Source organism: Sceloporus undulatus, chromosome 2 (genome assembly GCF_019175285.1).
Source record: "Sceloporus undulatus isolate JIND9_A2432 ecotype Alabama chromosome 2, SceUnd_v1.1, whole genome shotgun sequence".
Lineage (NCBI taxonomy): Eukaryota > Metazoa > Chordata > Lepidosauria > Squamata > Phrynosomatidae > Sceloporus > Sceloporus undulatus.
This window is the reverse complement of record NC_056523.1, coordinates 234,391,010-234,411,812: the sequence shown is the minus strand read 5'-3', so window position 1 is coordinate 234,411,812 and position 20,803 is coordinate 234,391,010. Positions and strand designations below refer to the sequence as shown.

At 38.1% G+C, this 20,803-nt stretch overlaps 1 protein-coding gene across 1 annotated transcript in view; it reads left to right on the top strand.

Moving 5' to 3' along the window:
- Window positions 1-20,803, top strand: part of CCDC171 (coiled-coil domain containing 171) — a 191,982-nt gene that overhangs the window by 128,439 nt on the left and 42,740 nt on the right. The window contains 1 exon segment of the mRNA XM_042453977.1: window positions 1,839-1,970. Within this exon segment, the coding sequence (XP_042309911.1) occupies window positions 1,839-1,970 (132 nt within the window).

Genomic DNA, 20,803 nt, shown 5'->3' with positions numbered 1-20,803 from the left:
GTTTTTCTCCTTTCTCATTTAAAGTTAAATATTTAGTATGAAAAATATTTTTATTTGAAAACTGCATTATTAAGATTATTATATATTGGCTACAAAAGGTTATGCAGTCAAGTTTAACTGCTGGAATTTTATTTCTTGCACTATAAAAAAGCAGAATATTAGTAAAATGTGTGGTAATTGGTCTCATCTAAGGTAAAATTTATGAATAGATATAAATAGTATTAATAGCAGAAACAATGTGCTGTATGCGGTAACCTTTTGTTAACACTTACTAAAAATACAGTGTAATTCTGTGCATACTTGCAGTGGAAGTATATTCCACTTGCTGCTCTCAGATGTCATGACAAACCATGTCTTGCCATGACAGGAACAGGTGAGCCTCATGTGCTCACTCTTTTCCTTCCTTCCTGTGCCATGCCCTGGGGGAGTCCAGAAAGTTTTGACCCCATTTTTAATTTACTGGTGCATGTCATTTCATTCATATGGATAAAGTCTGGTTGATCTTAACTCTTGTTTGTAACAAACCAATTAAAAAATATGGGATACTGAGCTATAGTTTCAATGAACTATAGTTAATGTTAAGCAATTTAATGTAAACCATACTAGTACCCAGTAGCCATGCTGGTCCAGGGTATTCTGGGCACTGTGATCTAAAAGAGGCAATGTTTATTAATTCTAATTGTGGTTAATTAAAAATGGATGCAATCTCCACACTTGAGGAGAAAGTGCAATTGCCACACTTGAGGAAAAAGTGCAATTGCCACACTTGAGGAAAAAGTGCAATTGCCATACTTGAGAGAAAGCAAAAATGCACAAATTTAAGGCTTGCCTAAGTTTGCTCCTGTGATGATAAACTATGGTTTATATTAATATTTGCTAGCATCTAATGGGGGTTATTCCTTAGTGTATCTAGGATTGTAGTTTGTTTTGATGTGACTCTAAACTCTTGGTTTAAAACGCATGTTTGCAAAAGCAGTTGCACTTCATTCCTTCACTGAAACCATAATGAGGGAAGGTGTTTCTCACCTTAACAGAAGGTGGCAGTACAATACCAACTGCATAAGATTATGTTTTTCCACATAACTGTGGATATCTTTCATTTGCCATACTGAACATTTTGTTGTTATTTCTTTAAACTCTGCTTTTTGGAGGACTTTAAATACTAACTACCAGTGCTTCAGAAAATAGTACTGATTTTCTTCAGAGCTACTTGTTTGTTCAGGAGGTCTACTATTACTTTACTCGACATTTGGAACTAGCCTTTTTCTAGTCACCTATAACATTTCTGATTAGCTTCTCAGGCAATTGTGCTTTTAAATATATTCCCACTGTCAAATATAGTCTTGCATCTTAATTGAATATTTTAACAACAGCAAAAAACAAAGCCAAGACTTAAAAAAAAAATAAGGCTTTCAGGTAAAACGTGTGTCTGTAAACTTTTTTGGTAATGTGTTTGCTTCCCTAGGGTAGATGACAAATCTTTATTTTATAAAACAGGCAATTATTGCTACACCCAGAATGTACTTAGTGTGTGGGGCAATTTTAATTTTTAAGGTGTGTATGTGTGTGTGTAATTTAGTGCACATGCCTTTAGTGACTTTCCTTTCCGTTTCATTTCAGTCCAGAGAGGAGGATGCTTTTTCTTCTTAACATTCTCTCCCTGCACTCTGAATTAGAGATTTATTTGCAACGAAAAATCAATTAGTCCTAAATTTATTCATGGATTTCAGGTCCAGCGATCAATGCAAGTCCACTCAGTGGACTCAAGGGGACCCACTTCATCCCAGTTAATGTGTCTGAAGGGGAATTACCATTGATACTGTTTTTTTCCCTTTTAGGTCAGAGATCAGATCTCGCTGTCACGGACTGCGGCAACCAGGAATGACTTCACCCTGCAGCTACCTAAGCTGCACCTGGAGACCTTTGCAATGGAAGGGCTGAAGGGCGGGCCAGAGGTTGTAGCATTCCAGGTTAGATGCTTAAATAACCTTTCTTTACAACCAAAATGCTTAAAAAATAAAATGCTTCAATATCAGATTGGTCAGTAATTTTAAAAATGGGCTTGAACAAAATCACTTTGCCATAACAGCACTTTTTGTATTCTAAACGTGGAATGTTACGGAAGCAGAGAAATTATTTGGCAAAGAAGTAATGCATAAAAATACACATGAAGAACAATGTAGCCAAACAAAATTCTTTTTTAAAAATAAAATAAATCCACATCAGCCCAGAATTTTATTTCTTCCAACAATGTTTTCAAAGGGGATAAAAAAGGAAAGAAAAACGAGGTAGCTGTCTCTAGATCAATATTTAAGGATGTCATCAATGTTGGGGTCACACAGGAGAAATGGACTCAGAGTGCAGAGCATCAGAGTTACTTGTTTTTGCACCAGCTGGAGTTGTTCAGGTGCTGGGAAAAGATTCTAGGGTTATTGATCTTTTTAGCTGCTTACTGACTGACACTTTCTGGCACTGACTGATGATGGAAAATACCCTGACAAGTGAAATGGACAACAAATATAGTTGTCAAGGTATCTAAATCAGAAAACAGTGTTCCTACCTTTGAGTGAAAGTCCCTTCTCCTCTTCCTATTCTCTACCAAATGTATGTTTTCATTGATTTGTGAAGGAATCCATTCTTGCACTGACCCAGTAATGAAACTATTTATCAAAGCTCAAGGTTTTGGTCAATGGCATGTGTGCCATTTTCAGACTTACTTGTATGGCTGTTGCAGACTCTAGAAAAAAGTATGGTGCAAATATGTCCCAAAAGCATAATGGGGATGGTTGGGACATTGCTTTCAGGTGACCCTTCTGTTAGGATTTATATATATAGACTGGTTATGGGTGTGGATTGAGAACCAAATCATATGGAATATTAATTTATCCAGAGTTCTAGGTGACTTTTTTGTTCAAAAACTAGTAACACCTGGCTGAGCTTTCTGGCTGAGAATTTTAAATGATAATTCCCAAATACCAATTCCAGGATTACATGGGATGCTGTCATGGCAGTTAAAGTGGAGTATAGTGCTGTAATTGTGAATTGGCCCCTGGTGCATCTAGGTGGAAATTGAACCAGCACTGAATATGTTCTCTCCCTCCACAGCTGCTTTTAACATTAAAAATAAAATAAAATCAGAAATCGTAGTTCCCTTGACATCATATCTTATTTTTCTGATAGAGAAGGATTCACACTTTAGTACATGCTAGTCTATATTTGGGGTCCCTTTTTGCTAACAGACTGGTTGGGATTTCTAGCATTTGTTCTGATTTTCAGCAGCTGATCTAAAGATAATAACCCTGAGGTGAATGGCATGTCCATATTGTGTGCTGCATGAGGTGTATCAAATTTATTTTTGAGATGACATAAAATATTTTGTCCCTGTCACTTCTGGAATATTCCAGATGTCTGTGTCCTAGAGTGTTAAAAACTGAAACTAGTAATTCAAGCACAGTGATTTGAAAGTAAGTGGAACTGATTTCCCTGGGTTTTATTCTCAAGTGGGCACATGATTGACATCAAAATTGTATAAATCTCAGGAAGGTATCATTAAAATGCTGTACATATGTATTTTGTTAACTTGTAATCAACATATTGTGTAAGTATCGTCTTTTCAGTGTTATACAGCTAATTCAAAGTGCCAGATTTGTTGACCTCCTTATGGGAGTTAAACAAAAGAAAGTTTAATTAATATTACTATTGCTTTATTTTCATATTTAGAAACTACTCCCTCCTGCAAAAGCAAACAAGCAAACTACCCTGCTCATTACTGAATTTTTAATTTATTGTTAGGTTTCATCCCACGGTCTTAAGAGTAAAAAACATGATTCATCCATTACAAAATAAAATAAAGGATCCCTGGTGCTGAGTGAGAGTCCAGTAAAACCTGTTGTTGTTGATGTTGTTGCTGTTTGCATTAATATTGTTTCTGACTTGTGGTGAACCTAAGTCTATCAGGGGATTTCTTGTGACAAGATTTGTTTAGAGGTGGTTTGCCATTGCCTTCACCTGAGGTTGAGTGTGTGTGACTTTCTCAAGTTCACCCAGTGGATTTCCATGGCTAAGTGAGGACTCGAACCCTGATTTCCAGAGACCTAGTCCAGTGCTTAAACCACTACACCACTGTGGCTCGCAAAACCAGATAAATGCCATTATTCTTTCATTTTCCTTTGGGCTCTTACCTCTCCCTCAAACACACATGGACACACTTCAAATGTTTTCCCAACTTTACTTCTTCTTAAAGTTTTAGTACTGTTTTGTGTAAAGGATGTATTAGTTTTGAAATACAGCTGCCCCTCCATATCCATGGATTCTTTATCTATGTGTTCAACCATCCACATATTTTTAAAAATATTTTTAAAAAATATAAATTCCAAAAAGCAAGCCTTTATTTTGCCATTTTATGTAAGGGACACCATTTTACTATGCCATTCTATTTAATGTGACTTGAGCATCTATGGATTTTCGTATACCCGGGGGGTCCTGGAACCACACCTCAATGGATAACAAGGATCCACTGTATATAATGATGAATAATGCAAGATTCCCCAAATGGCTAATTGCTGTTGCAGTTTTACTGCACCAATTTATATTGTTCACAACATTCTCTTCTACTCTCCCATAATTTTATTTTACTGTAGTGCATTGGGTAGTAGAACTGTTGTGAGATCCCAGCTCTCATCATCCCATGCCAGTATGGCCATGGTCAGGGATGGTAGAAGTTATGATCCAACAACAACTGGAGAGCCATAGATTCCTTGATCTTACTTTATTGTGATTATATTACAGAAACCATGACAGGAATATAAAAATAGGAATAGGTTGCATTCTTAAAGGCTGGAATCAATAGGGATAGGGGACACTATTAGTCTTCACCCAATGGGGTCCTCTGGTTATCAGTTTTTATTTTCTTCTATGATTGATTGAATGGTCATCATTCATTTTTGTGGGTCACAGCATGGAGTGGTAGTAATGTTGCATTTCAAAAACCTGCATTCCAAGCTTGGGGGACCTTTAACTAGCATCAATATTAAGAATTATTTTTATTTGTGTCAGATAAATTTTTCTTCATTGTAATATTCACTCTTACATGACATTTCACATTTCTTAAAGTTATTCACTTTAGTAAGCCAGGCCTAAAGTAATGAATGACCACAACTCTGAGTCCTAAACTACACAGACATTAATGATTCATACTCCTGTTCTACTAAAGCAGAAGGTTTTTGAAGTCTTCTAGTAAGAGAGCATGGTTTCACATTAAGTCTCAACCTTGTGGGCAATAAGTTGAATATCAGATGAATTTTCCCACAACAGAGTTGCTTTGGGACAAAGATAGCGTGGCAGAGATGCATCTTTGTGAATAGGTTTACCTTTGGACTGGCACTCAGAAATGTTGCTTGAGGAATATATAATTGTGAGGCACATTGTGAACCATGTAAAACAAGTTCTTGGTTGCTACTGACTGAAGCATAGTGAATTGTATGAAGATGCATCTATACTGTAGAAACAATACAGTTGGACACCACTTTAACTGTCATGGCCCCATTGTACAGCATCCTGGGATTTGTTGTTTTGTGAGACAACAGCACTCTTTGGCAGAAAAGGCTAAAGACTTTGTAAAACTACAAATCCCAACGTTCCATAGGATGTAGCTACAATATTTAAAGTGGAATCAAACTGCATTATTTCTACAGTGTAGATGCACCCTGAATTTCCATATTGAGTGGAATTTTGTTCTGTTGGTTCTGTATTGTCACCAGGGTGAAAATAATACTAAAATAAAACAATAATCCTTCTGTGAAAAATAATGCTTATCTGCCTAATGAATGGGTTTTTATGGTTTGTGTGAGTAAAGGAGAACATAAAGAATATAATGTATACATAGTTAGGTATCTGCCAGGGGAAGTTGGTTTCTGAGATGTAAATATGAATTCTTACCATTTATTCTTCTCACCTTTGAAGCTGTTGTTAGATGCATACACCTGTAGACAGGTTACATGCAAATTGTCTACAATTTACATCTGTTGTACCACTCTGCCATTCTTTTGTTTGAAAACTGCTATACAAGTGTAAGAGAGGTGTTATTAGTTTTATAGTAGCAGAGTGGAGTGTTGACATCGCTTCTGAGTGATAGAGTATAATCATTATAAATTTATAAAGGGCTTATGTCCTCCATTTATTTTATGTAAATTATGCATCCATGTACGATGTAGTCATAGCTTATCATATCGTATTGTATACAGAAGCAAAGGCCTGCTCTTCTAATCAATTGGGCAAAGATAAATGCAAGTTTTAATGTTAGTTTCCCAGTACATTTTTCTGCTTCTTTCAATAGCACTGGTAGTACTGTGAAAATAAGCATTCAAGGCCCAAGGGAAAATACCTATCTACAAATACTAAGATAATTATGTTGTTTCTTGTCTGTTCTGAACATTGTGGCAAATATTGCTTCTTAGAAAATGTACTGTAGAATACTTTTGAAGGCAAAGATAAGTGCTTTTTCCAGGTGGTAGCACTCCTCATTATTTTCCATTCAAACTGTGATTCTGTGCAAGCATGTAAAAAACACAGATTTTCATGATCAACACTTTGGAGCCATTCTGTAGCACAGTTACCTTGTTCACCTAAAACCTTTGTTATAGGATGTCATTTTACTGAATGTATAAATACAAATCTTGCCAAGAAAACCCCATGATATGTTTGCCTTAGGGTTGCCATAAGTAAGAAATGACTTGAAGGCACACAGTAACAACAATAATAAATACAGTAGTTTTAGACATCAGAACACTCATGGTTTTTATATATCTCTTGTGGATTGTCAACAAACTACAGCTGATTCAGACTGTAGCAGCCAAGTTCTTAACTGGGACTTACCAGTAAGAGCATGCTGCCCCAGTGTGGGCTAAGATCTGTCTAAACTCCCAGTATTTTTCCAGGTGCAGTTGCTGAGATCAACCTATAAAGCCATCAATGAAATGAGATGAAGGTACCTGAAGGCCCATTCCTGTCCATATACACATGCCTCATTACTGAGGTTGTCATCAGTGATGTAGTCTCTTACTCATGGTGGCAAGTTAATTTGGTTGAATATTTAAGAAGGAAGGTGTTTAGTTTTGTGGCTTTGTTTCTTACACACATACACCCTCCTAAGATTCTAGTAATTACATAATTGCATTGTAATTCTGTCAAGCTGTTTTTTTTTTTTTAAAAAAATTCACATTATCATTTTAGTGGAATACTGTTTCAGTGGAGTTCTTATTTGCTTTTGGAGCCCCTGAAGCTCTCTTGTAGTTACTGTGTGCCTTCAAGCCATTTCCGACTTCTAGCAACCCTAAAGCAAACCTAGCACAGTTTTCTTAGCAAGATGTGTTCAGGAGGGTTTGCCTTTGCCATTCTCCAGGTCTGAGAGAGAGTAACTTGCCCAAGGTCACCCCGTGAGTTTCAGTGGCTGAGTGGGGATTGGAACCCTGGTCTCCAGAGTCCTTGTCCAACAGTCAAACTGCTACACCATACTGGTTCTCCTGAAGCACTATTTGATACAAATTCTGGGATTTGGAGTTTAGAGCAGGGTGTTTAGAATACTTCGTCAGAGAGCTTTAGTGCCTCACCAAAGTACTGACTCCAGAATTGCATGGGATGCAGCCATGATGGCTGAAACAGAATCATAGCACTATAATTGTGTAGTGTGAAAGGGCCGCTGATATTGGCACAACACATCAAGATCCCTAGGACATGGGTCAGAATGTCTTGTATGTACTTGTTTAAACTAAATTGAAAATTATGAGATTACATTTTCTGTAGATTAGCAGACTTTGCCTTCAGCATAACACTACCTTACAGTGGTACCCCGGGATACGAAATGACCGCGTTACGAAATTTCCGGGATACGAAAAAATTAGATAGGAAAAAACTGTTCCGGGTTACGTTTTTTTTTTCGGCTTACGAAAAATTTTTTGGTGCTTTTCGGTGCTTTTTCGCACGAAATCGCGGCTTTCCAGCGCTAGCGGCTATGGCTTTTTCGGGTTGCGAAATCTTTCGGGTTACGAACGGCGCCGCGGAACGAATTAAATTCGTAACCCGGGGTACCACTGTACTTTGGCCTTATAGTTACTTTCCAACTGTCCCTCTCAATGGGAAATTAGCCCCCAGAGCATTCATAGTGTTCCACACTGCTTTAAAATATATTAGGAGAGAGAACATAGCTCATTGGTAGAGGGCATGTTTTATATGTAGTAAGTCTAATCCCTACCATCTTCCAGTAGTAATATATATAAATGACCTGGCCAGTTAGACTGCACATTGCTGACACTAGATGGACAAATACTCTAACCTTGTACAAGGCAGATTTCTTTGAGGAGAGAGATCTGTTTGTCCATTTTTTCCTCTGAAACTGGGTATGGTTCTTTCTAATGTTTAGGTGGAATCTCTTTTCCTGTAGCTTGAATCCACTGCTCAATGTCTTATCCTCTGAAGCAGCAGAAAACAAGCTTGCACAATCTTCAGTATTTAAACATGGCTGCCATGTCACCTCTTATCTTTCTCTTCCCTAGACTAAACATACCCAGCTCCTTAAGCCACTCTTTATAGGGCATGATTTCCAGACCTGACGCTCTATGTACAACAAAAGAAGTGTGAACAAATAGACTAGCTCCTCTTCTTCCTGTAACCATTCCTCTCTTCTTCTACACATAAACTGTGGCTTTCCAGTCTACGAAATTTAGGATTCTAGAATCTCGAATAAAGATGTCATTGCATAATTAACATGAGTTTCTGCTCTACAGCTTGTTGCTCTCTATGTATAGAAGTCAAGGGAAGAGGTGGAATTCACACTCTTGCCCCTGCTCCTCATTTTGCATATGGAGCTTACCCTTGAGGAGAATGGCAAAACAGAGCTTCTCTGATTGCATTTTTATTTTGTTCTCATGCCCTTTCATGTTTTCTTCCCCCTCCCCTGCAAAACTTCCCTCTTTGCAATGAATTTCTGTTTGTTTGTTCCATCTAAACTGCTTCTCATTATCCACCTTTCCCCATAAACTCTCTCCCCATATCCTCTTCTGATCCCCCCTTTTCTTTTCCCCACACCAGTCAGCTTTACTTGATTCAGCTTGATTCCTTGGTTGTAACTGAAGGGACATCTTGGTTTTTCTTCATAATATTCAGCTTTCCACCAGCCAAACCATATGCTTCTTTATGGTAGTTGGAAAATACTGTGGAACTGAGATGATCTTAAAGTGAAAGGGGGATCATAGGACCAATTTCTATGTCTTATGAGAGTTTGGAAACATATTTGAAAGCATAGTTTTCTGCATTATTTTTCCTTCACTTTGAAAAATCCTTTCCTCCAAAAGATCTCCACATTTGTGTCTTCATATCTATGTTTATATCTGTGCAATACCTGTATAAAAACAAATAGTTTGCTCTTTTCCCCTCAAACCTAAAGGGACACAATTGTGAGACAGTTTTTAATTGCTCCCTGCACCGTCTCATGCCGTTGTGGTTGTACATCAGTTTAAAATTCCTTATCCTGCAAAACATGTGGATCTGTATACTGTCTCTCAGATAAAGGTTGTTGAAAATGAAGCATTCATATGTACACATGTTGTATATTACTCATAATGCTTAATAAGGAGAAATGCCAAACATATTTAATCGATTCATAGGGATAATACTGCACTATCGTTTAAAATGAATGTTTTTATTTCTGAGTGGTAAAGATCATGTGTGGTGATTTTATCACAGCGTTTTCGCTTGGGAATTGTTACACGTGTTGTGTAAAATAATCCCTTGTAGAAAAATGTTGCCACATTTAGTTCTTAAGTGTTTTCTTTGGAGTCTTTCAAATGGGGAGGGATACCAATTCACACAGCCTTTTGTTTGTGATAGAGCTGGTAGAGACACCCCTGAAGACTTAAACCACCTTAAAATAAATTTGAGACTCTTGCTACAACACTTTAATCCTCTAAGTATCTTATGTCCGCTCCTTATTCTTTAGGGGCCTGTGAGGGCCAACAAGGATTATGAACAGCACTGCCTCTTGTCTTGCCACTGACTTTAGTAACAATTTTTAAGATAGTTGCGTCTTAACATCTTTCACTTCACCATGAAACCCCCTATTATTCCAGCAATCTGCCTGAATAGTGGTTTTCTTTTCAAATCCTTGCAAATAGTTTTGGAAGTCAAAAGGCCATGTGAAATATTACACCATATTAATACTGGATTTTGTAATGTAAGTGTCAGCTTTTTTGGAAAAGGATATCATTTGATGGGGTGCTTAGGTGAAGGCCTGGAGAAGGAAGGGTTATCTACAACTTGAGTGAGTTTATTATGGCTTAGTGATTTGCTGATTGATTTCATTTGCTGTCAGTTAAGGCTCTCTTAATGTCAAGTTTTTTGCATAATGCATTGAAATAAAGACTGATGAAGTTCTTCAGAGTGATACCGCTTACATAAACTGACCCTGATTTGCCCTGTTCTGCATGACAATTTAAGTGACAGCAGTTAAAGGAAAATATAGCAATGAATATGCAACTATAGTATTAAGGAAAATGCAGTGTAAACGCTTCAGAATATAAAACTGCGCATAAAAAAAAGGCTAGTCTGCTAATTCCACAGTTCTTCTATACTGAGGAAATAGGGCATTGTTGTGTCCCAAGTGATGTACTAAATAAAAATTCAAAGGGAAAAAAGTTTAGAGGGAATTAAAAACTAACCTATATTCCTGACTTTCTGCTAAATGTTCGCCCTGTTTGAGAGTGTAGATTTTGGAAATATGTGAATTTCAAATCTAAGAGGTCCTTTGAGATTTTCGTTTGCTTTCATGCTATCATAGAGCTTAAGTATGTGGCATGTGTTGTTTCTGGTGTATGGAATAGATTGCTAGGCTAATGGAAATAAACTGCTAATGAGATTGAAGATTGAAGTCCCAGCACTATTTCTTAGCAGTATGCAACATCAGTCTTCAGATTGCATACGTTTTGTTACTTTAAGGTTTGTTGGAAGTATACACTGAGAAAGTCACTGATTTGGATTTTGTTGACTTCCCTTTCCCTTGTAGGCCAATGATTCAAAAGATTAATTAAAAATAGAAAATTAAAATAAAATCTGTTGCTGTTATGTCCATGTGCTTTTGCTCTTGGGCTAGATTGCATTATGTGCCCCTCTCACTTAAGTGTAGAACATGTACTCCGCAAAACAAAACAAAAGTCTAGGTTTAGGGTCACACCTTTTTGCCTTCATAGAACATGTACTCCAACATATGACAAATGAAAACTGGGACATGTATGGCCATGGAACGTCCAAGTGGGGTCAAAACTGCAAATATTATTCAGGAGGAAGAACACACAAGCTAGGAGAAGATCTATAGGGAATCTATTGGGAAGAGCTCTCCTCTATTCCCCCCCTCCCCGGGCGCTGATTTATTGAGAGCAAATTATTTTTGTACTTTGAATTCAGTTTATAGTAATTGAAACAAACTGAAGAAAAAGGAAGGAAGGAAGGAAGGAAGGAAGGAAGGAAGAAAGAAAGAAAGATAAACTGGGACAGTTTAAAGGCATCTGAAAAAGTACAATGACAGGGGATTAGTTGGGATTGCCACTGCCAAACTGGGTCAGTTGGAGGATTTGGCAGAAGATAGTGAACTCAGAAATTTATTTATGTGAGTGCAAGTTCTCACAGACATTGGGAGATAATAACTAGGAAGAAGATCCAGTGCTTTGGTCAATGTGGGACTGCCCAATTTACCCAGAGTTTTCTATTTATAGGAGGTGGGTAGTACAGCCTACAACCTATTTGCTCATTTCTGGACAGAACTTGGTGGGCTAAGTAATGTCTGGATAGGCCCACAGTACTGCACAACAAAGATGTATGCACACGATGACATCCTGTATAGGTCTATTTGTCTGAATTCAAAGGCATAGCTGTTGTTAGTTTCCATCTGTATGTAAAGGGATCTCAGTTTCAAAGGTGCTGCAAGCTCCCTTTGCATATCTGTTCATCTGGTAAGCATTTCACCCATAAGTCAAGCGTCTGTGTACATTCTCTTTGGGGATGTGGTGGCTTAGTTGTGTTTTAAGACGCCAATTCTGACAGTTGGAAGATCAGAAGGCTGGCAGTTCACGGCCTGGGTGCCGCATGATGGGGTGAGCTCGCATCACTAGTCCCAGCTTCTGCTAACCTGCCAGTTCGAAAGCATGCAATTGCAAGTAGATAAATAGGTACCACTCCAGTGGGAAGGTAACAGTGGTCAGTGCAGTCATGCTGGCCACATGACCACTGGATTTGTCCTCGGACAATTATGGCTCTTCTGCTTAGTAATTGAGATGAGCACTGCTCCCTATAGTTGGTTACAACTAGACATTCATGTCAAGGGACTACCTTTACTTTTACCTTTACATTTACATCGTCTTTAGAAAACTAACAACAGCAGCAGCAGATAGCAACAACAAGAATACTATGTGCTGGGGGAGACAGGATAGGAAATATTTTCCAAATCCTATGTTAGAGGTTATGGCTAGTAGACACTATCCACTAAAGTCTTATGGTAAATAGCAGTTCATATACTTTTTTAAAAAAAAACTGATTGTGCAAATGATTTGTTAAATAAAACTTTCTATATTTATCCAAGGCCAGCCTGGACATTCATCAAGGGTGAAGTGACACCATGAATGGAAAATAAATGGCAGCAGCATATCCTTCGCCTCTCCTGATTTTGCAGGGACAGTCCCAATTAATCCTTGGTCATCCCACTTTTTCAGCTACTTTTAAAATGTCCTCGTTTCTCCCTCTTTCTAACTGTACTCCTTTGTCTTCAGCTTACTTCAATAGCTGCAAAGTAAGTTCAAAGTGCAAAAATAGTTCAGTTAATTCAGCAAGTGAGAGGAGGGGGCAATGTTTTCCCCTTTCCAGTTGACTCAGACAAAAGCAAACTTCTGCAGCATCTTGCATTTTTGTCTTCTTCATTAATAACTTTTGCCATTGTGGTGGCATGTTAATGTTGCTTGGCCACATGTATGACCTGAATTTCATCTGCGGAGTATTGAAGAGGGCATGTAACATGAATGGTGCAATGACTGTCTTTCAGATGGTAGCCCTTTTGCGGGAACAGTGTTTTTGCAGGACAGTATTTTGTTGTGCGGTACTTCTAAGGCAAGAACTTAAGAAAAATGAATATATCGAGAGAGGGTTTTTTTTCTTTTTGCATTTTAAATAAAAAAAACATGTATTTTATCATAGCAAATAATCAACAGTCAACTATACAAATTTCATTGGGACAATAAAGAAGTAAATAATAGGAATTTTAATTTCTGTCTAAATATTCTATTTTAAAATGCAGGAAATGTTGTAAGATCAGCTGTATATCTCAGTGGCTATATGTGTTTGTGTGTGTGTATGCATGAGTGTTTTGGGAAGCTATACATCTCTACACTACTTTTTAAACTAATCTCAGTAGAACCTCAGATTCATAGGTCTTGCCTTTTTTTTCCACCTCCTTTACATAAAACATGTTTCCCTAGTGTTTTAAATTGCACTTTTGGTAGAATATATTGCATTTTGTGGGATATATTGCTTATCTTGTCAAACTTGAAGTGTTTTCATGTTTTCAGCCAACAGCACAAATTTCTTTAGTAGAGTACTGTGTTCTTCTAACTGCTGTCATTTCTCATCAGATAAGCTGAATGGAATGAAAGTGAACTATGTAGGTAATTCAGTCAGGGATGTTGTTAACCTACGTTTGGGTTTAGGGAACAGTTCCCAAGACTTTTGTGGAGTATGTGTTGGGTGTTTGTCTATCCTCCTTGCAATTTCTATATTGCAAAGAGCAATATAGGGTGTGGTTTAACAACATGCCTATCTGTGGCTTATGATACTCATAGGTCTAAACCACATTGCAGAAATAATCCAGTTTGAGGCCCTGGCTCAATGGTAGGGAATTCTGGGAACTGTAGCTCTGCGAGACATTTAGCCTTCTCTGTCAGAGAGCTCTGGTGCCACAATAAACTACAATTCCCAGGATTCCCTAGTACTGAGCCAGGTAGTTAAAGCAGGCTCAAACTGAGTTATTTCTGCAGTATTTTTTGGATCTTAATTTAGCCATCAGACTATTCTGGGAGCTTCCAGATCTACAGCAAATCATAGTTTAGAGCCGCTCACTTTTTATCTGCTTAGCAATCCAGTCTCTAGGCTGAGTCTCCAAGTGGAGGAGAGAAGTGTCTGCACTTATTATTCGCACTCTGGTAAAATACTCAAATACACCAATGGTTTCAGAACAGAACTGCTAAAGTACCAACCAATTCTTAAGCCAGTTCATTTCCTAACTAAATTCAAAGTACCAATTTAAACATTTGAACCAGGGGTGGGAAACTGCTGTAGGGCCAGGTACCATTTTTCAGGCTGGCCAAGTGCTTGAGGGCTGAACTTTTTTGTGTCCGAGATGTTTGAGGTGGCAGTGGATAGGCTGAAAATACATAAAATTACAAGCATGTAAAACAGAATAACATTAGCTGAAATTAATTAAAACTGAGCGTTTAAATACACTTAAATTTATTTAACATGATAGTGTTTGATATTGAACGAAAAGGAACTTAATTGACTATGATCTTGAGGATGACATTGACTATGATAATTACTATTCCATTTAATTCCTTTTCTCATGGATTTGTGATCTGTTTTGTGGTTTGCACCTAAACTGGATTTTGGTAGCAAATTGCAACCTTAGGCTTTTATAAAATAAAATTTCTGGGGCCTGCAAAAGCGTTCAAGAGCTGCATATAGTTCATGAACTATACTTTGCCCACCCCTGCTTTAAAACCATATATGAGTTGAATGTCAGTTGATCACTTAATGCAGTCCTAGGTAATCTTTTCAGGGTCAAGGGTTCCATTCACTTGGGGAGAGAGTGGTTTAAACATTGAGGCATACCAGCAGCATTGTGGATGGAGTCTCAGCCAGAGGTAGTAACAGATTCTCTTTTCTGCCTTTCCATCTCTGTTCCACTCTCTCTTCATCTTCTTTCTCTTTCTCTCATACACTCACAAAGACACCCAACACATTTGCACTAAGGCTGTAAGGAGTCAACCTAGGGGATTATTAACTCAGGTAGAATTTGTCATGGGATTTGGCATAGTACATCCATGACATTTCTCACGGAAGGCCACAAAGCTTATTTCTTCATCACTTCCATCTTCTCCCAGAAGATGATAGTGAGATCATCTTCTGAGGCTTTTCTTCAAGTCCCTCCCAGCTTTAAAAGTGATGACCCAGAAAGTAAGGATCTAAGATGATCATTTTAACTTAATGGTGGCTAAGTGCATGATTGAGTGTATAATCTGAAAATGTAAGCTTTAAATTCACTGATATATTTTAAAATATAGCGCAAAAGTGTCATAGAAAACAAGGCTTGCTTTTAAAGCAGAAATAGACAGCAGATATCCTACATGTAATCTACAAGGCCATGACTTGGAACACTCAGCATACAACTTCGTATTAAGTGCTGTGTTGATTTGTTTTTGTAAAGCAGTTTTGGTTCACGGATATTCCAATTCCGGAGCCTACAGTGACAAGATGTTGCTTTTGTGCTGCACCCAAGTAATTTGTCAGTAGCACAGCATAAAGTATCTGCAATTCGATAAATGTACCATGTCTATTGTTATTATTAACTACCCTCAAGTCGATCCTTCTCATGGTGATCCTGTAGATGAGACCTCTATACACTGCTTTGCTCAGATTCTGTAAATTCATAGTGGTGGCTTCCCTAATTGATCCTATCCATCTAGCTTGTGGTCTTCCTCTCTTTCTACTTCCTTTCAGGTTTCCTAGCATTATTGTCTTTTCTAATGAATCATGCCTTCTCATGATGTGGCAAAAGTATGACAGCCTTAGTTTGATCCTCTTGGGTTCCAGGGAGATTTCAGGCTTGATCTGTTCAAGGACCCATTTGTTAGTCTTTTTGGCTGTCCATAGTATTCTTAGTACTCTTCACCAGCACCGCATCTCAAATGACTTGATTTTTTCCTTAAACACTTTCTTCACTGTCCAGCACTCATACACATACATGGGGATGTGGAATAGTGCTTGGACGATTCTAAATTTAGTGCTCAGTTGTATATCTTTGCTCTTTAGCATCGTTTCTTGCTCTTTCATGTCTGCCCTTCCCATTCCTAGTCTTCTTTTTTCTTGACTATGGAACTCTTTTACTGTTTCGATTTCCTAGTTGTCTAAGGCTGTCTAAAGTGTGTAGGCCTTCTGTGGTCATTATTTTTGTTTTCTTTGTGTTCTTTATGATCCATATCTATCTTCTTGGTATTTTCTTTGTGTTCTTTATGATCCATATCTATCTTCTTGGTATTTTGCTACATCACTAGGTTGTGATGATGGTCCTGTTTGTTCTTTCCCTCAAAAGAGGAGATTTCTGTACAACTTTGAACAAACTGGGCAAAGGGTTTCCTGTTTAGCCCAACGTCTTCTGTTCATGTTCCCCTGGATCCCCCATTCCATTCATTTCCCTGTGCCATGTTCTTTGACCTTCATGAGAGACTTTTCAAGGTTTGCTGGCATTTGATATAGGGAAAGGCTGCAGATAGGCTTTGACAAGTTTGGTTGCAACCCCTGAATTTTTTTAATGTATTTTTTTTCTTCCTCTTTGTTGGCAAATTTTGTTTTTTAGTCAATTAGTATTATTTAATATACATTTGTTAATATATGAATATTTATTTATTTAATTAATTAATATTAATTAATATATATTCATATATTCACTTTTTCCCTTTCTTACAGACATTACTAACATTTTAGTTCATTCTCTTAATAAATTGTTAGTCTTTTATGTTGTCACAAGAATTCTTTCTTGTTTCTGCTTTAAGTGCCTAATACAATTATTTCTTTAGAAAATGTTATTTCCTGTTTGCTTATTATATACAGTACTGTATTTCTCCTTATTTGTCCTCTTGCTTCTGTTCCTCTTCCATTCTTATGTTCCTCCATTTGATTTGTTCTCCTGCTTGTCGTTTTTATCATATTGGTCCTTTGTACTGTTGTTTTCACTTAGGCCCGAGACAGGCACTGTCCTCGGGCCAAAATTAGGGTTTGGAAGTGTGCAGCAATCCCACACTCCCAAACCCTAATATGGAGCGGCACCGCCATCATCTTCCAGTGACCAATCTGGCTGCCATATTAATTAATTGTAGTTTCCGGACTAGGCATAAGGGTAGCCCCATGTAGAGCACAGTACAGAAGTAAAGTCGTGAGGTTACCAGTGCATGTACTGCTGTTTCTAGGTCCCTGTCTCCAGGAAGGGTTGTGGCTGACGTATCAGCCGAAGCTGATAACAAGCACTCCTGAGTTGACATGTGAAGGGATGAATCCAAGAGCACTCCTAAGCTGCGAACACAGTCCTTTAGGGGAAGTGTGACCCTGTCCAGGACCGGTTGACTTATCTTCATACCTGGATTAGGGGGCCCTAGAATCAGTACCTCTGTCTTATCTGGATTCAGTTTTAGTCTGTATTTCCTCATCCAGTTCAGTACTGTCTTAAGACATTCATTTAGAGGCGAGATGCCATCCTTAGCCAATATATCTGGGTGTCATCAGCATACTAGTAACACCCTGCCCCATGTCTCCAGATGATCTCCCCCAGCGGCTTTAATGTATATTAAACAGCGTTGGGGACAGAATGGCGCCTTGAAGGACACCAGATTTGGGAACTGTTGGGAAGGGGGTGGTTTTTAAGGCTCCCGCTCCCGCTGTGTATTGATGTTGCTGCGTGCCTCTGCTTGCACTGCTGTCCTCCAGGTGTTGTTAGAAGGGAGGGGGGCGGTTTTTAGGCTACTGCTTCTGGTGTGCGCTGATGTTGCTGCACACCTACACTTGTGCTGCCATCATTGCAGTTCCCTGCTTGTCACCAGAGTCTTTCTTTATTACTACATTATAGCATCTTTGTGGGACATTGTTGGTCTTTCCTTTCACTTCTGTCCCTCATGTTTCTTAGTTTTTCCTTAGAGTATAAGAATGTGGTCAGGTCAGGTCTGTGCTGTTTTTTGTTTCTGTTCATTTTGTAATTTTGCACATAGCAAATTTTGGATGTTTTATAAATCAACAATGCCACAGGTTTATCAAGTCAGCCCTATTTGGTTAGTCAAAATAGAAGAGGTCTGAATCAGTTACAACTCACTCAAGGAGTTAATTACTTTGGAATGTCCCAATAATGTTTTTAGTTCATTTGTGGTCATAAGATCCATTTGGGTTCACCCACATAATTACCACTGGAACACTTGATAAATTATTTTATGAATTTTGCATGATGTGATCGGCATTTCAAATGGTTTTGTGTTTTTTCCAATAGAGGTTGATCAGGTACAATATATTCTACTTTATTTTATTCTGTGGAAGCAAAGCAGCGGTGATATCCTGTGCTTTATCATGCTACAAGAAAATAAATGTCTTAGCTAGGTTATTTGCATACTGACATTTTTCCTGCCTGTATGTTTAGTCCATTACTACACTGTATTGCCTCTGGTTTCACCCCCACATTCATCAATTCAGTAATAAATTAATTGCTGCCTATTGTGTCAAACTTCAAAAAGCTCACAATTTGGTTCTAAAGGCCATCCAATCTTTCCCCCAGTTTGAGCATGAGAACATGAAAGTTCAGTTTAGAGCAATAACAATCAATAGATAATATCCTCCGTGCCTTGAATTTCCTTATAAACCATCTGAGCTTGGGGTTATATTATATTTATTTATTTATTCATATTTATTCATTTATTCATTCATGCATAGTACTTACCATATATATACCAGATAGATAGATAGATAGATAGATTGTTGTGCACCTTGAAGAGGATTTGCCATTGCCCTCTTCTGGGGCTGAGAGAGTGTGACTTGCCCAATATCACCCAGTAGGTTTTTTTAAAAAGCCAAAGTTTTAACAACCTTTTTTTCTAGCTAGCTTGAAAAACCAGTTGCTAGGGATTCAAGATAAACTCAGAAAAACACAAAAAGGCTTCCCAAGTGTAGATATTTTCCATAATTCTCCAGACTTCAGTGCAACCAGTCTGGAAAACCTCTTTTCAGAAAGAGTCCCGCAATATTGGGGCATCTAAAGTCAATTTCCAAGAGCCTTATCACATGAGAAAAGAAAGGCAAAATAGAGCCGGAGAATAGCAGCTTTCTCCGTGCCTCTCTGCATGCCACTGGAGCACTTCCATTCCCTTCCCAAGGGAGATGGTTGTTCTGAACTTATCTGTCTGTACTTTCACCACTCCTTCATAGTACTGCAGCATACATTTAAAGGGGCTTACTCAAAAGCAAACCTTGCTGAACTCTGTGGGACAGACAGTCTGAATTTAAAATACTGGTATTATTCTTTGGGCAGCTGTATTTAGCAAGAAATGGCAGGATGGCTTTTACATGTTAGGCTATTGTGGTTTCTAGTAGAAGCACTTTCCCTACATCTGTCAGCTTCAACGCTCAAGCCCTTCAATTTTCTTTCCTTAGGAAATCATGTCATTACTACTTGAGGTGCATTTAGCATTTTACTGAGAGCTTCATTTCCTTTGGGGAATCCACTGAGACCTTTGCAAGTATATGTGTGTATTTGAAAAAATAATTGATATTGAAACTAAGGAGGTAGAGTTGGGCTCAAAGTAAACACAGTAAGAGATCTTGGAGTGAGGGAGAAAACTATAAGGTATGCTCCCTTCTGGTGTCTGTAAGTTGTGCATGACATGCTTAAATGATGCTGTGAATGAGATTTGTGGAAAGGATCTGCAGAAAAAACATTAAAGCAAGTACCAAAGGCTGCAAAAGAATAGTATTGAACCTTGTTCCCATAAGTCTGCTTCTGTTACCTGAAAATGTCTCAGAGTTTACTGTCTCTTCTGTAACTCCTACAAGTGCCCAGTACAAATGGAACCTGAATGGATTATAACAAGTATTCTTATGAGGGGAGTTTGGATTTTGCATCATACTCAGTAAAATCTTTCCTCCCTTAACCTTTAAAAATAAAATGGGTTAAGGAACCTTTATTTCTTTGGACTCCATGTTTATCAATCCACTAAAATGGGATGGTCCTCTAGTTGTTGGACTGGAGCACCCGTTGTCTCTTACAGTTGGCTGTGCTGGGTATGGTTGATGTGATTTTGCTGCCCAACCAAGTCTAGAAGGCCACACATTTCCCCACCCTTGTATTAACTGAACTTGCTGTGTAAAAGGCAGCTTAACACATCTTGCCGGTACTTTTCTTTAACATAGAACAGAATGTGCAAAGTGGGACCATGTGGGACTTTTCATTCTTTTGATGCTGCTTTTGTGATTCCATTAACCTAGGATTGAGAAATGGCTGGCCCTCAATGTGCGTCTCCCTTTCTAAAAATTGTCTTCCTTCCAGTTAAATTTCCAATGAAAAACAGTCACCTCAACTGGTGGTTTTGGCACGCTGACTTTGATATTCATATTCAGTAGCTATGCATCACATATTCACCTCTGAATATACTGAAGAACACTACACATTGCAAGAGAATAAAATGGAAAACTCAAATCACAAGACAATGAATGTTAGAGGTTGCCCTATGAGCGGAATAGGCAAGTTTTAATTTTTTTTTGAAAACTTCATATATCCATCCAAAACTTTCTTTGCCTGTGTCACTTTTTGGCCAAACTTCATACCGAACATAACATTTGTAGTCTCTTATTTTCATCCTAGTAGTTTCCTACAGTAAAGTTAGGCTCACATTCTTTTGAAGTACATTTATTATTCCCTCTCTTGTTCCTTTTCATCTCTTTGTGTACATTGCCCTTAGGTAAATTTATT